Source organism: Panthera pardus, unplaced genomic scaffold (genome assembly GCF_024362965.1).
Source record: "Panthera pardus isolate Hobbes unplaced genomic scaffold, ASM2436296v1 HiC_scaffold_21, whole genome shotgun sequence".
In the NCBI taxonomy this organism is placed as follows: domain Eukaryota; kingdom Metazoa; phylum Chordata; class Mammalia; order Carnivora; family Felidae; genus Panthera; species Panthera pardus.
Genome location: NW_026526777.1, coordinates 58632346 through 58644665, shown reverse-complemented (window position 1 = coordinate 58644665; position 12320 = coordinate 58632346). Strand labels below are relative to the sequence as shown.

Genomic DNA, 12320 nt, shown 5'->3' with positions numbered 1-12320 from the left:
AATCCACGGACCATGGGATCATGACCTGAGCTGAAGTCGGACGCTTAACCAACTGAGCCACCTAGGTGCCCCATCAGAGGGTTTTTCAAATGATATCTTGACCATATGGAACTGAGAAATGAGGGCATCTGGGAAATTGAGGCTTGGTGGCTATGATGGCCACGTGGTTTTGGATCAGAACCAGTGTGGTGGCATTACATTGGTAAGGTCTTGTAAAAGTTAAATACATGATGCAGCAGAGCAGAAGGCCCTGACGTTCCCACTAGCCATGCAGAACTGTGGGAAGTCTTGGATCCTGCCCCTCGGGACTTGGTGTTCTAAATCAGGTTCCCTGGGAATGGCTGAGCCTGGGTCCGCAGATCAGACTGCTGCTCTTTGAGATGGGTCCTCTGTGAGCATGGCAGCAGGCAAGAAGGTGGCCAATGGGGGAGGAGCAGGCCGAGTATGGCGAGCAATAGGGAGCGGTGAGGACTAGGGTGGAGGAAGAGCATGCCCCATCTGGGTGTGGCTACCCCTGCTCTGTCTGTCATCAGGCAGGACCCTGGGCCCAGTATGGCCAGATCCTCAACCGTTTCTCTCCCCAAGAAAAGTCAGAAGCCTGGATTTGCATTTAAAGGAGAAAAAATACCTTCTAGATGTCAAGTGTGGTGATTTATTATAGCTTTGGAGGGTTTTTTGTTTGTTTCTTTTTTAAATACTCTTTAGGCCCAGGGCTGCTGACCTGGAGCTCTGTGTTGAGACCCCGTGAACCATGAGCAGAGAGACTCTCTGGCTTTCAGGGAGCTCTGTGAGGTCTACAGTGTCTGTATGGGGGAGGGGAGCATCAGGCCTCCCACCCAGCTTTGCCCCGGCGGCAAGGCTCAGGGTCCCGGATGGGCCTCACCCTGCCTTGGCCTGGCCCAGATAGCACTGGGGAGAATAAAGGGCTTTTTCATAGCCTCTCTGTGGAAAGGCTGCCCATCCTGGGCTTGACTGCAGGACTGGTGTTGAAGCCTGATTATTCTCCTGGTTTAGGCCTATCCCCAGCTTAATGCTCCGGACTCCAGGATGTACGGTGAGATCCCAGGTAAGTTGAAAACCAACTGCTCTGGGACTAATGGCGATGCCACTAGGACTGGCCCCTCACCGAGCCGAGGCCATGGCTGGACTTGACTGCAGGGTGTTTGTGTCGGCCCCGGGCGCCTGCCCTCGTGCAGAGTTTCATGGCCAGCCCTTTGCCAGCTGGCTTTCAGCCTAAGTAAAAGGGCACATTCACCAACTTATGGAGTGAGACTCTGTTTCTGCTTCCTGTCTGCTGTCCCGCCAGAGCCGGTCTGGCCTCACAGCCTTCCCAGGATTGTGGGAGATGGGCACAGGGCAGAGGTAGGCCCAGGGGAACTGAGCCGGGGTCCCCAAGGAGTGGGACCGCATGAAGCCCCTGTCCCCCTGTGACTCAGGCCTGGAGAGCAGTGTTCTGGGTGCAGACCACATATCTGTATCTCGGAGAAACATTCTGCAGCCGTTTAATATTTCTGAGGCCCAGCTGCAGGGTGAGGGAGTGAGCCCCATCTCGGCTGTGCAGTGTGTCAGTGACCCAGCTAAGCCTCGCTCCCCTCCAGGCCTCGGGGCCCCTGCTTGCAAACCAGAGAGGAGTGAGCCCTGCCCTGGGTTCACAGGGAGTGAACAAGGGGGCCCAGCTGAAATGCCAGGGGACAGTGTGATAAGGGGATGCCGCCCAAGGGTCTTAGAAAGAAATGAGAGGGGTTTGGTCCCGCGGCCCTTGGTCCAGGGGAGAAGGTCAGATGAGGTGCGGTTGTGGGAGGGTGCACCTGGCATAGAGCTCTCTGTGTTTGTTGAATGGACAGATGAGTGATACTGCCTTCCAGGTTCATGTGGGCTCCTTAGTCACCAGTAGCATCCATCACTCATCCATCCATCCATCCACAAATACTAACTGAGCACCTGCTTGTGCTAAGCCCTGTTCACAGCACTGGGGATGCCTGATCCAGAAACAGAAGTAGCACAGGCAGCCACACCTCCACCCTTATGGAGTCAGCTTTCTCACAGCAAGAGACAGACTTACAGAACAAATGGATGGAAAAAAGATAGTGAGGTGTGCTATGAAGAGACCCAAGAGCTCGACATGACCGAGACAGTGGAGGTGGCACTTGTAGATCTAGAACCCCTTTTCCTTCCCTCCTGCCTGGGTGACCCCTTTCCTCCCCACATTTGCCATGCTCTGAGCTCCATGGGACCCCCTGGGCAGGCACCCATGCACCATGCGGGGCCTCCCCTGGCCTTGCATTGGGCTCAGTGTTTATGAACAACCAAGACCCTCATCCCCATGGGAGCCCCCAGGATCATAAACATTCAAGGGATATCTGATTGCAGGTTCCAAGGGCTGCCCTCCCACCCGTCCCTGTCTCCAGGACCCTGAATTCCCATCTCCAAAGCCCGTTCTGGTCCTCCGGGTTATTTTAATGGGACTGACTCACAAGCAGAGAACTGGGACAGTCCAGCCCATCTCCAGCAGGCTGGAGACAGATTTTCTTTATGTTTAGGAGTGAGGCCTGGGCTGGGGAGACTGGAGCCACCACTTCCCCAGGGCCAGAAAGATGACCTTGGAAAACATGTTGACAGGACAGGGTGAGGGCCTGGCTGCATGCGCTGGCTTCACAGGACAGCAGACTTTTTTCTTCTCTCTGGCTGTGCGCGGATGAGAACAAGCCCCAACTGAGGAAGGGTGCTGCCGAGGCCCTTCCTGGATAATTCCCTCTAATTAGGCAGGGTATTGGCTGTCTGCAGGGCTCCTTGCCAGGGCGCCATTCACCTGAGTCCATCACATTGCCTCGAAGTGGTGGCCGTCCCCCCACCCCAGGCAAGTGGGAAATCGAGGCTCAGGGAAGCTGGGGTTGGAGATTTTCCCTGTCACTCATGTTGTCATGACATTAGGATGGAGGCAGACCTTGCAGAGCTGTGCAGGGCGCTCAGGACCAGAGGGCAAGGAGCAGGAGCTGGCTGCCACCGCCACGCGCCCGCCAGCTTGGGCGTCCAGCCAAATGGCCCCTTTCCTGCTATGCTCGAGAGGTCTGAGAAGACCCCACCATTCCTAAGCGCTGCCTACATATCCCTGTGGCGCCTGCCCATCCCGCCGGGAGCTGCTGACAAGCAGGGAAATGCTGGATGCTGGTTCAGTAAGCATAACTCTAAAAATAGGCTCTGCTTTGAGAAGTTTATTGTTCAGAGCTGTATATTTTTATATGTATACAGAAAGATACTCCTGTAGATCAAGGTGCCGGGTAATTAGAGATCATGCTATAGCCTGGGAGGTATATCTGGGCCAGATCTTGTCTAGGCCTCGGCAGGGCAGGCCTCAGGGTAGGGAGTCAGCAGGCCGGGACTTGGTTGTGGCTCTCTTCCCTGAGATAAGGGGGCAGTCAGCAGAGAGGCAGCTGGGCACCCATGTAGGGATTCTTTAGAAGCAGCTATTATGGGCTCAGGGTCCAACTGGGAGGTCTGTGGGCCCCCTTCTTGCAATGTGGCACAGGCTTGGAGTGAACCCCCATTTTCTCTTGATTGAGACCTCGGGCCAAGGTATGGTTGAGACCTGAAGTTGGCCAAGCCTTGGCCCCAGCCTGCTGGTGGGAGGCGTCAGGCCCCCTCAGCAGCCCTCTGACACCCTTCCCTGCCCCACAGGGAGCAGGGAGACCCCCAGAGGATGGGCCCTACCTGGCTACATCCCCCCCTAACAGCTCAAATCTCAGGGACCCCAGACCCATGCCTAACCCTAACCCTAAGCCTAACCCTAAACCCTAACACCTAACCCTAACCCTAACCCCTAACCCTAACCCTAACCCTACCCCAATACCAGAACCCTCCACCGAAACCTAAGCCAGCCTCGAACCCTATCCCTCCAATAGAGCTGCCCCATCGCATGGGCCGTCACTTCAGACTTCGAGGGAGATCACGAGTCCGGAGTCACTTCGGCCCTGGCGAACTCCATGGACGAAACCCTAATCCTAGCTACTGCTCTCTCCCCATGGGGACCCAATAGAAAAGTCTGACAACACCACGCACCTAGGGTCCGGAAGCGGTGCAGGATCACTCAGCAGGGAACCTGGAAGCTCACCATGTCTTTTCCCAGGCCTGGCTGCAGCTGCCTGAGAGGATTCCTGAGGCCTCCCCGACCAGGGTCCCATCGACTTGTGTGGCCTTGGCAGCCAAAGACTGATCCTGACCGGCACCCTCCCTTGTGCCCTCAACTGAGCCCTCGGGGAGACCACTGTCCTGCTGTGGGTTCAGCGCCTGGATCCTCCTGTATGTATATATCTATATATCAATATATCTATATATCTATATCTATATACATATGGATTATGTTTATTCATTGGAGAGAGACAGAGTGCAAGTGGGGAAGAGTGAAAGAGAGAGGGGCACACAGAATCTGAAGCAGTCTCCAAGCTCTCAGCTGGCAACACAATGCCTGACCTTGGGCTCGAACTCACGTACTGCAAGATCGTGACCTGAGCTGAAGCCAGATGCTTAACCAACTGAGCCTCCCAGATGCCCCAAGAATGGACCTCTTTCTTTGGCCACATACAGAAATATGAACTCATAAGACATTAAATAGCAAAAGTAGTCAAAATGGCAGAGTAGTAGGGGGACCCTGGACTTGTCTTCTCCCTTGTACACAGTACACAGCTACATCAACTACAAATCATTTTGAACATCTAGGAAATAGATCTGAGAATTAAGAAAACAATGTACATAATTTGAGTGAGAGACGTGGCAGGCATTCTGTGTGGAGACATAAATTGGGGGTGAGAAAAGACTCAGTGTCAAAGAGGGGATAGAACTCTTTTTGCAGAGAGGAGAAAGACAGAAGGGGAGAGAGAGTACTGCATTGGGTTCACTTAATCAAAGCACTCCTCCCAAATAATTTAACTTGGGAATTGGGAGGAATTTAATATTGCACATTTTTGCAAACATTGGAGCTCAAATTATGAGAGTTCATAAGTGTGTGTCATTTTCCAGAATCAAACCTGGTGGGATGTGATGCTCCTGGGGTTGGGGCAGAGGCACAGAGCAGAAAGCATGCCGTGGGGAAATCCTGGTTTGCACTGGCAGAGAATGTTCCCCCTCCTGGAGTACATTTGGAAGAGGGTTTATAGTCTCTCAAGAACAAAAGACCCCCTGGTACCTTTGAGCAACTGTTCAACAGCAAGGACAGAGTCCCACACAGTGGGTACATAACCTGGTCACAGATTTCCCTGTGCGTTACCATAAACTCCAGGCCCTTGCTCGGGCATACAATTGTTTTTCCAGCACAGAAGGGACCAGGTGTAGTGGTGAGAGGCTCTCCTCCAGAGGAGGGGATTGGGTCCACAGCTTGCTGAGTCCTGTAAGATTTGGAGTTTTTAATACCAGCCATGCACCAGAGATAAAACACAGGAGAGCTGTGATGCCAGGCATGTCAATGTCCCAGGCAGAGATGAGTTGAGGGCAGAAATATGATGGAAACCTGAGACATAGAAGAGGAGATTTCTTTTCTGTTATGGATCCCTGAACAACAGTGGGCGTGAGATCTCCCACCTGGGACAGAAGAGCAAGGTGATGCCATCTTCCCTCTTCGCCCACTGCCCACTTGCAAGGTCAGAATTCAGAGAGCAATTCAACACCCCTAGTGGAGGCTGGGGCTGCTTATATCAGCCACCTTCTACTCATCCACCACCCCCCTGTCGTGTGGGTTCTCTTTACCAGGACCGTTCTGCCAGCAGACATTTCCCCCAGGGAACCAAGACAGTCCTTCCTGTCATGGATGCACCAGGTCTTCTGATCACAAAGTGCTCCAAATTATCAGCTCTAGTGTGGTGGAAATAGCACCAGCGTTTTTCTTTTTTTTTCTTTTTTTCTTTTCTTCTTACTTTTCTTTTTTTCCTTTCCTTTCCTTTCCTTTCCTTTCCTTTCCTCTCCTTTTCCCTTTCCCTCTTCCCTTCCCTTCCCTTCCGTTCCCTTCTCTTCCCTTCCCTTCCCTTCCTTTCCTTTCAATTACTTTCCTTTCCTTTTTTTCTTTTCCTTTGAGATGCAGCAAAGTTAGTCCTAAGAAGAAAATACAATGCAATCCACTCCTATCTCAAGGAACAAGAAAACTCAGTAGAACAGATCAATGAATCGAAGAGCCTTTTTTCTTTATGAAAAAAAAAATTGATAATGGTATAGCTAGACTTCTCAAAAAGAATAGAGTGGTCCCAAATAAATGAAATCTCAAATGAAAAATAACAGACCACAATCAACACCACAGAAATATAATCAATTATTATAGAATAGTATGAAAAATGATATGCCAACAGTCTGGACAACCTAGAGGAAGTGGACAAAATCTTAGACACCACACCCTACAACAACTCAAAATGGGAAGTAATAGAAAATTTTTACAGACCCATCACTAGCAAATAAATTGAATCAATTATAAAAAATATCCTAAAAAAATAAGAGTCCTGGTCCAGTTGGCTTACCAGGGGAATTCTACCAGACATTTAAAGCAGATTTAATATTGCTTCTTTGAGAAGGATAGGATCCAAAAAAGTAGAAACGGAAGGAAACCTTCTGGACTCATTCTATAAAGTGAGCATTACCTTGATTCTTAAACCAGACAGAGACCTCACAAAAAAGGAGAATTACAGACCAATATCCATGATGAACATGGATGCAAAAATTCTCAAGAGGATAATATCATATCGATATCAATAGTACACAAAAATTATTCACCGTTATCAAGTGGCATTCATTCCTAGGCTGTAGGACTGCTTCAAAATTACAAAATTAATCAAGTGAAACAACACAGTAATAGAAGAAAAGAACCATATGACTCTGTCAATAGATGCACAAATGGCATTTGTCAGAATACAGCATCCTTGATTTTTTTAATTTTTAATTTTTAAAATTTTATTTTTAATATACTTTACTGTCAAATTGATTTCCTTTCAACACCCACTGCTCATCCCAACAGGTGCCCTCTTCAATGCCCATCACCCACTTTCCCTCTCCCCACCCCCCCATAAACCTTCAGTTTGTTCTCTGTATTTAAGAGTCTCTTAAGGTTTGCTTCCTTCTCTCTCTGTTTATAATTTTCCCCTTCCCCTCCCCCATGGTCTTCTGTTAAGTTTCTCAGGATCCACGTAGGAGTGAAAACATATGGTATCTGTCTTTCTCTGACTGACTTATTTCACTTAGCATCATTTTTTAACAAAAATCCTCAAGAAATTCAAGATAGAAGGAACGTACCTTAACATGACAAAAACCATATATGAAAAGCCCACAACTAATATCATCCTCAATAGGGGAGCAGTGAGAGCTTTCCCCATGAGATCAGGAACACTACAGGGATGTCCACTCTCACCACTGTTGTTTAACATAGTGTAGGTAGTCCTAGGCTCCCTCAGCAATCAGACAACAAAATGAAATAAAAGACATCCAAATTGGCAAAGAAGAGGTCAAACTTTCATTTTTCTTAGATGACATGATACTCTACATAGAAAACCTGAACGACTCCACCAAAAAGTTTCTAGAACTAATACATGAATTCAGCTAAGTGGCAGGGTACAAAATCATTGTACAGCAATCGGTTGCATTTCAATACACCAATAATGAAACAACAGAAAGAGAACTCAAGAAATTGATCCCATTTACAATTGCACCAAGAAACATAAAGGACCTAAGAATAAATGTAACAAAGATGTAACGACCTGTGTGCTGAAAACAATAGAAAACTTTTGAAGAAAATTGAAGAAGATCCAAAGAAATAAAAAAAAAAAATCCATGCTCATGGATGGAAGAACAAATATTGTTAAAATATCAATACTACTCAAAGCAATCTATAAATTCAATGCAATCCTAATTAAAATTGCACCAGAATTCTTCTCAAAGCTAGAACAACCCTAAAATTTGTATGGCACTACACATGAATCGAAATAGCCAAAGTAACATTGAAAAAGAAAACCAAAGCATGAGACATCACAATTCTGGACTTGAGCTTCTACCAAAAGCTGTAATCAACACGACAGTATGTACTGGCACAAAAAAAGACACATAAACCAATGGAATAGGATAGATAATCTAGAATTGGACCCACAAATATATGGCCAAGTAATCTTTGACAAAGTAGGAAAAAGTATCCACTGGATAAAAGACAGTCTCTTTAGCAAATGGTGCTAGGAGAGCTAGGTAGCAACATGCAGAATGAAACTGGACCAATTTCTTACACCATATACAAAAATAAACTCAAAAGGAATGAAAGACCTAAAAGGGAGGCAGGAAACCATCAAAACTGTAGAGTAGAAAACAGGCAACAACCTCTCTGATGTCGGTCAAAGAAACTTCTTACTTGACATGTCTCTGAAGGCAAGGGAAATAAAAGCAGAAATGAACTATTGGGACCTCATCCAGATAAAAAGCTTCTGCACTGCAAAGGAAACAATCAACAAAACTAAAAGGCATGGGAATGGCATGGAATGGGAGAAGATATTTTCATATGACATATTAGACAATAGGTTAGTATGCAAAATCTATACAGAACTTACCAAACTCAACACCCAAAAACAAATAATCCAGTGAAGAGATGGGCAGAATTCACAAATAGGAACTTTTCAAAGGAAGACATCCAGATGCCCTACAGACACATGAAAAGATGCTCAACATCAGTCATCATCAGGGAAATACAAATCAAAACCACACTGAGCTACTATCTCACACCAGCCAGAGTGGCTACAATTAAAAACCTAGGAAACAACAGATGTTGGTGAGGATGTGGAGAAATAGGAACCCTCTAGCACTGTTCGTGGGAATGCAAACTGGTGTAGCTGCTCTGGAAAACAGAGTGGAGTTTCCTCAAAAAATTAAAAACAGAACTACCTATGACCCAGCAATAGCACTGCTAGGCATTTATCCAATGGATACAGGAGTGCTGATTCAAGGGCAATGTACCCCAATGTTTATAGCAGCACTTTCAACAATAGCCAAATTATGGAAATAGCCCAAATGCCTACCAACTGATGAATGGATAAAGAAAAAGTGGTTTGTATAAACGATACAATACTACTTGGCAATGAGAAAAAATGAAATCCTGCCATTTGCAACAATGTGGATGAAATTAGAGGGTATTATGCTAAGTGAAATAAGTCAAGCAGACAAAGACAGACATCATATGTTTTCACTCATATGTGGAATTTGAGAAATTTAACAGAAGACCATGGGACAAGGGAAGGGGAACATTTAGTTTCAAACAGAGAGCGAAGCAAACCATAAGAGACTTAAATATAGAGTAAAAACTGAGGCTTGATGGGGAGGAGAGTTCCCTTGATGGGGACTCCCCTTGATGGGGAAGAGAGTCAGGGAGAGAGGAAAATATGTGACGGGCATTGAGGAGGGCACTTATTAGGATGAGCATTTGATGTTGTATGTAACAGTGAGTCACAGGAATATATCCCCAAAACTAGGAGCACACTGAATACATTGTATGTTAGCTAAATTGACAATATGTTTTAATAAAAATATAAAAAATAGAATAAGATGAAATTATGTCTCCTAAAATAAATAAAGAACAAGAGTAAACTAGACATTGACATTAACAATTAATAAATGACTCTTGGGATGCAATGGAAATAAAACCAAAGATGAACAATTGTGACTGTATCAAAATAAACATTGTGCACAACTAAAACCACATACACAAGTTCACACACACACACACACACACACACACACACACAAACCCGGCAATTTAACAAAAGGACCACATCCAAATGGGAGAAGATATTGGCAAAAATTATTTCAAAAACACGGGTTAATAATCAAAATATACAAAGATCTTATACAACTCAACTCTAACACACACACACACACACACACACACACACACAGAGTGATTTAAACAATGGGCAGATGACCTGAATATTTTACAAAGAAGTCATCCACAACCAAAAAATAAAATGAAAAGTTAATGAAATGAAATGAAAAGAAATGAAATGAAAAGAAATGAAATGAAAAATTGCTCAGCATGAGTGTTTGTCCAGAAAATGCAAGTGAAAAGCACAATGAGATATCACCTCAGGCCTGTTTTAATGACTAAAATAATTGTAAGAAATAATACATATTGACAAGGATATGGAAAAAAGTGTATAAATTATCATACACTGTTGGCAGCAATGTAAATTGGTTCCACCACAATAAAAAACAGTATGGAGTTTTCAAAAAAAGAAGAGTAGAAATACAAAGTGATCTAGTCATTCCACCATGAGCATTCATACAATAAAACGAAAACCTAATTCTAATATATGTGAATATTTTGTTTATTACAGAATTATTTATAGTAGCCAAGACATGGAAGGAAACCAATTGCCCATCCAAATATGAATGAATAAAAATGTGGCATATGTACAGTGGAATATTAGTCAGCTATAAAAAATAATGATATCCTGCCATTTGCAACAACGTGAATGGACATTCAGGGTATCATGTATTGTGAAATACATCAGAGAAAGACAAATACCATATTAGTTAATTATATTAAATTTAACACAAAACGTACAAACAAAAAATGAACATAAAATAATGAACCAAATAGGGGCACCTGGGTGGCTCAGTCGGTTGAATGTCTGACTTAGGCTCAGGTCATGATCTTGTTGCTCATGGGTTGGAGCCTTGCATCTGGTTCTGTGCTGACAGCTCAGAGCCTGGGGCCTGCTTCAGATTCTATGTCTCCTCTCTCTGCTGCTCCACTGCTCATGCTCTGTCTCTCTCTTTCAAAAGTAAATGAACTTAAAAAAATTAAAAAAAAAATTAAACCAAACAGACTTATAAGTAGACAGAACAAAATGGTGGCTGCCACATAAGTGGTGATGGTAGGATTTGTGAAGGACACAAAGGGGATTAAGAGATACAAACTTCAAGTTATACTATAAATGTCACGGGGATTTAAAAAGTACAGCATAGGGAATACAATTAATGATATTGTAATAAAACTGTATGATTAAAGATGGTGACTACATTTATATTAGTGAGAATAAAACAATGAAAATAATTTTATATCAATATGTTGTGAACCTGACACTAATAAAGCAATGTATGTGATATAATTCAATAATAATAATAAAATTACCATCCAACAATCCCTTAGAAGTGAGACAGCAGATTTTACATTAGAAACTTTAATGCAAGAGGGGAACGGAATAATAAGTGGAAAATCCTAGGAGAAAGAAAACTACCAAACAAGAATATTATTACCAGAATAATTGTCCATCAAACATAGGACAAAATTGTCCTTTAAACAAGGAGATATCACAATTGCCCTCGTTAAACAAAATTTGATGCAATGTATCACCACTGGGTTTAAAGATGGGATAAAAGCAATAGTTTTAGTTGAAATAAATGGACAGGGGAAAAAAATATCTTATTAAAGTAAAAATATCACTGATTATAATAAATATATAGATAAATAGAATATTGGAATAGTTTTATGGTGGGTAAATCAATTATAATACTAGTAAATGAGAAAATGAGCAAATGTATTGGGAATAATAATAACTACAAAATCTTTAATATATACACAACATAAGAAATAAGTTGTGGTATCAGAACTTAAATAATGTGGATTAATAGTAGTGCACAGCATTTTAATGACACTGATGTTATCTTGTTACCAGATTAAAGAGACATTTATGTCCATAATAGTTTTATATCGTATTTCAACACAGTAATAGCAGATACACAAAGGTTAAAGAGAAAAAAATCAAATTGTATCACCAAAGATGATCAAACCACTAAGAAAGACAGGAGGAACATAGTTAGGAACAAGAGAACTACAAAATATAAAGAAAATTGTTAATAAAATGGAAATAATAAGTTTTTACATTTGAGTAGTTTCTTTAAATGTAAATGGAGAATTATGCCAATCAATGCAGACATATAGATTGTTCAATGAAAAAGAAACAAAAGCAAACTAAAAAATATGTTATTTGCAGGAAACATCTTTGATTTATAAACACATAAATCTTAAAGTGAAGGTACAGAAGTAGATATTTTATGCAAATGTTTACAACAGGGATAGTAAAAAACAGGGGGAGTCAGCTATGCTTAAAATACACAGGAAGTCAATATTTGCGACAAGAGAAAACAAGTTCATTACATAATGACTAAAGGTTTGAATCAATAGCATGATACAACAGTTGTAAATACATGTGTCCCCAACACCTGAATATTTAAAGCCAATATTGATACATCTGCAGGGAGAAATAGACAGCAACATCATAGATAATAGACTTCAAGAACCCACTTGTTATAATTGG

At 43.4% G+C, this 12320-nt stretch overlaps 1 protein-coding gene across 1 annotated transcript in view; it reads left to right on the top strand.

The window, feature by feature from the left end:
* Positions 1-397: 397 nt before the first annotated feature.
* The window catches only part of POU2F1 (POU class 2 homeobox 1), a 76289-nt gene continuing 64366 nt past the window's right edge, over positions 398-12320 (top strand). Inside the window, exons 1-3 of the mRNA XM_053909494.1 lie at positions 398-442; positions 1015-1066; positions 1437-1537. Of these exons, the coding sequence (XP_053765469.1) occupies positions 398-442; positions 1015-1066; positions 1437-1537 (198 nt within the window). The remainder of the gene's footprint in view (positions 443-1014; positions 1067-1436; positions 1538-12320) is intronic.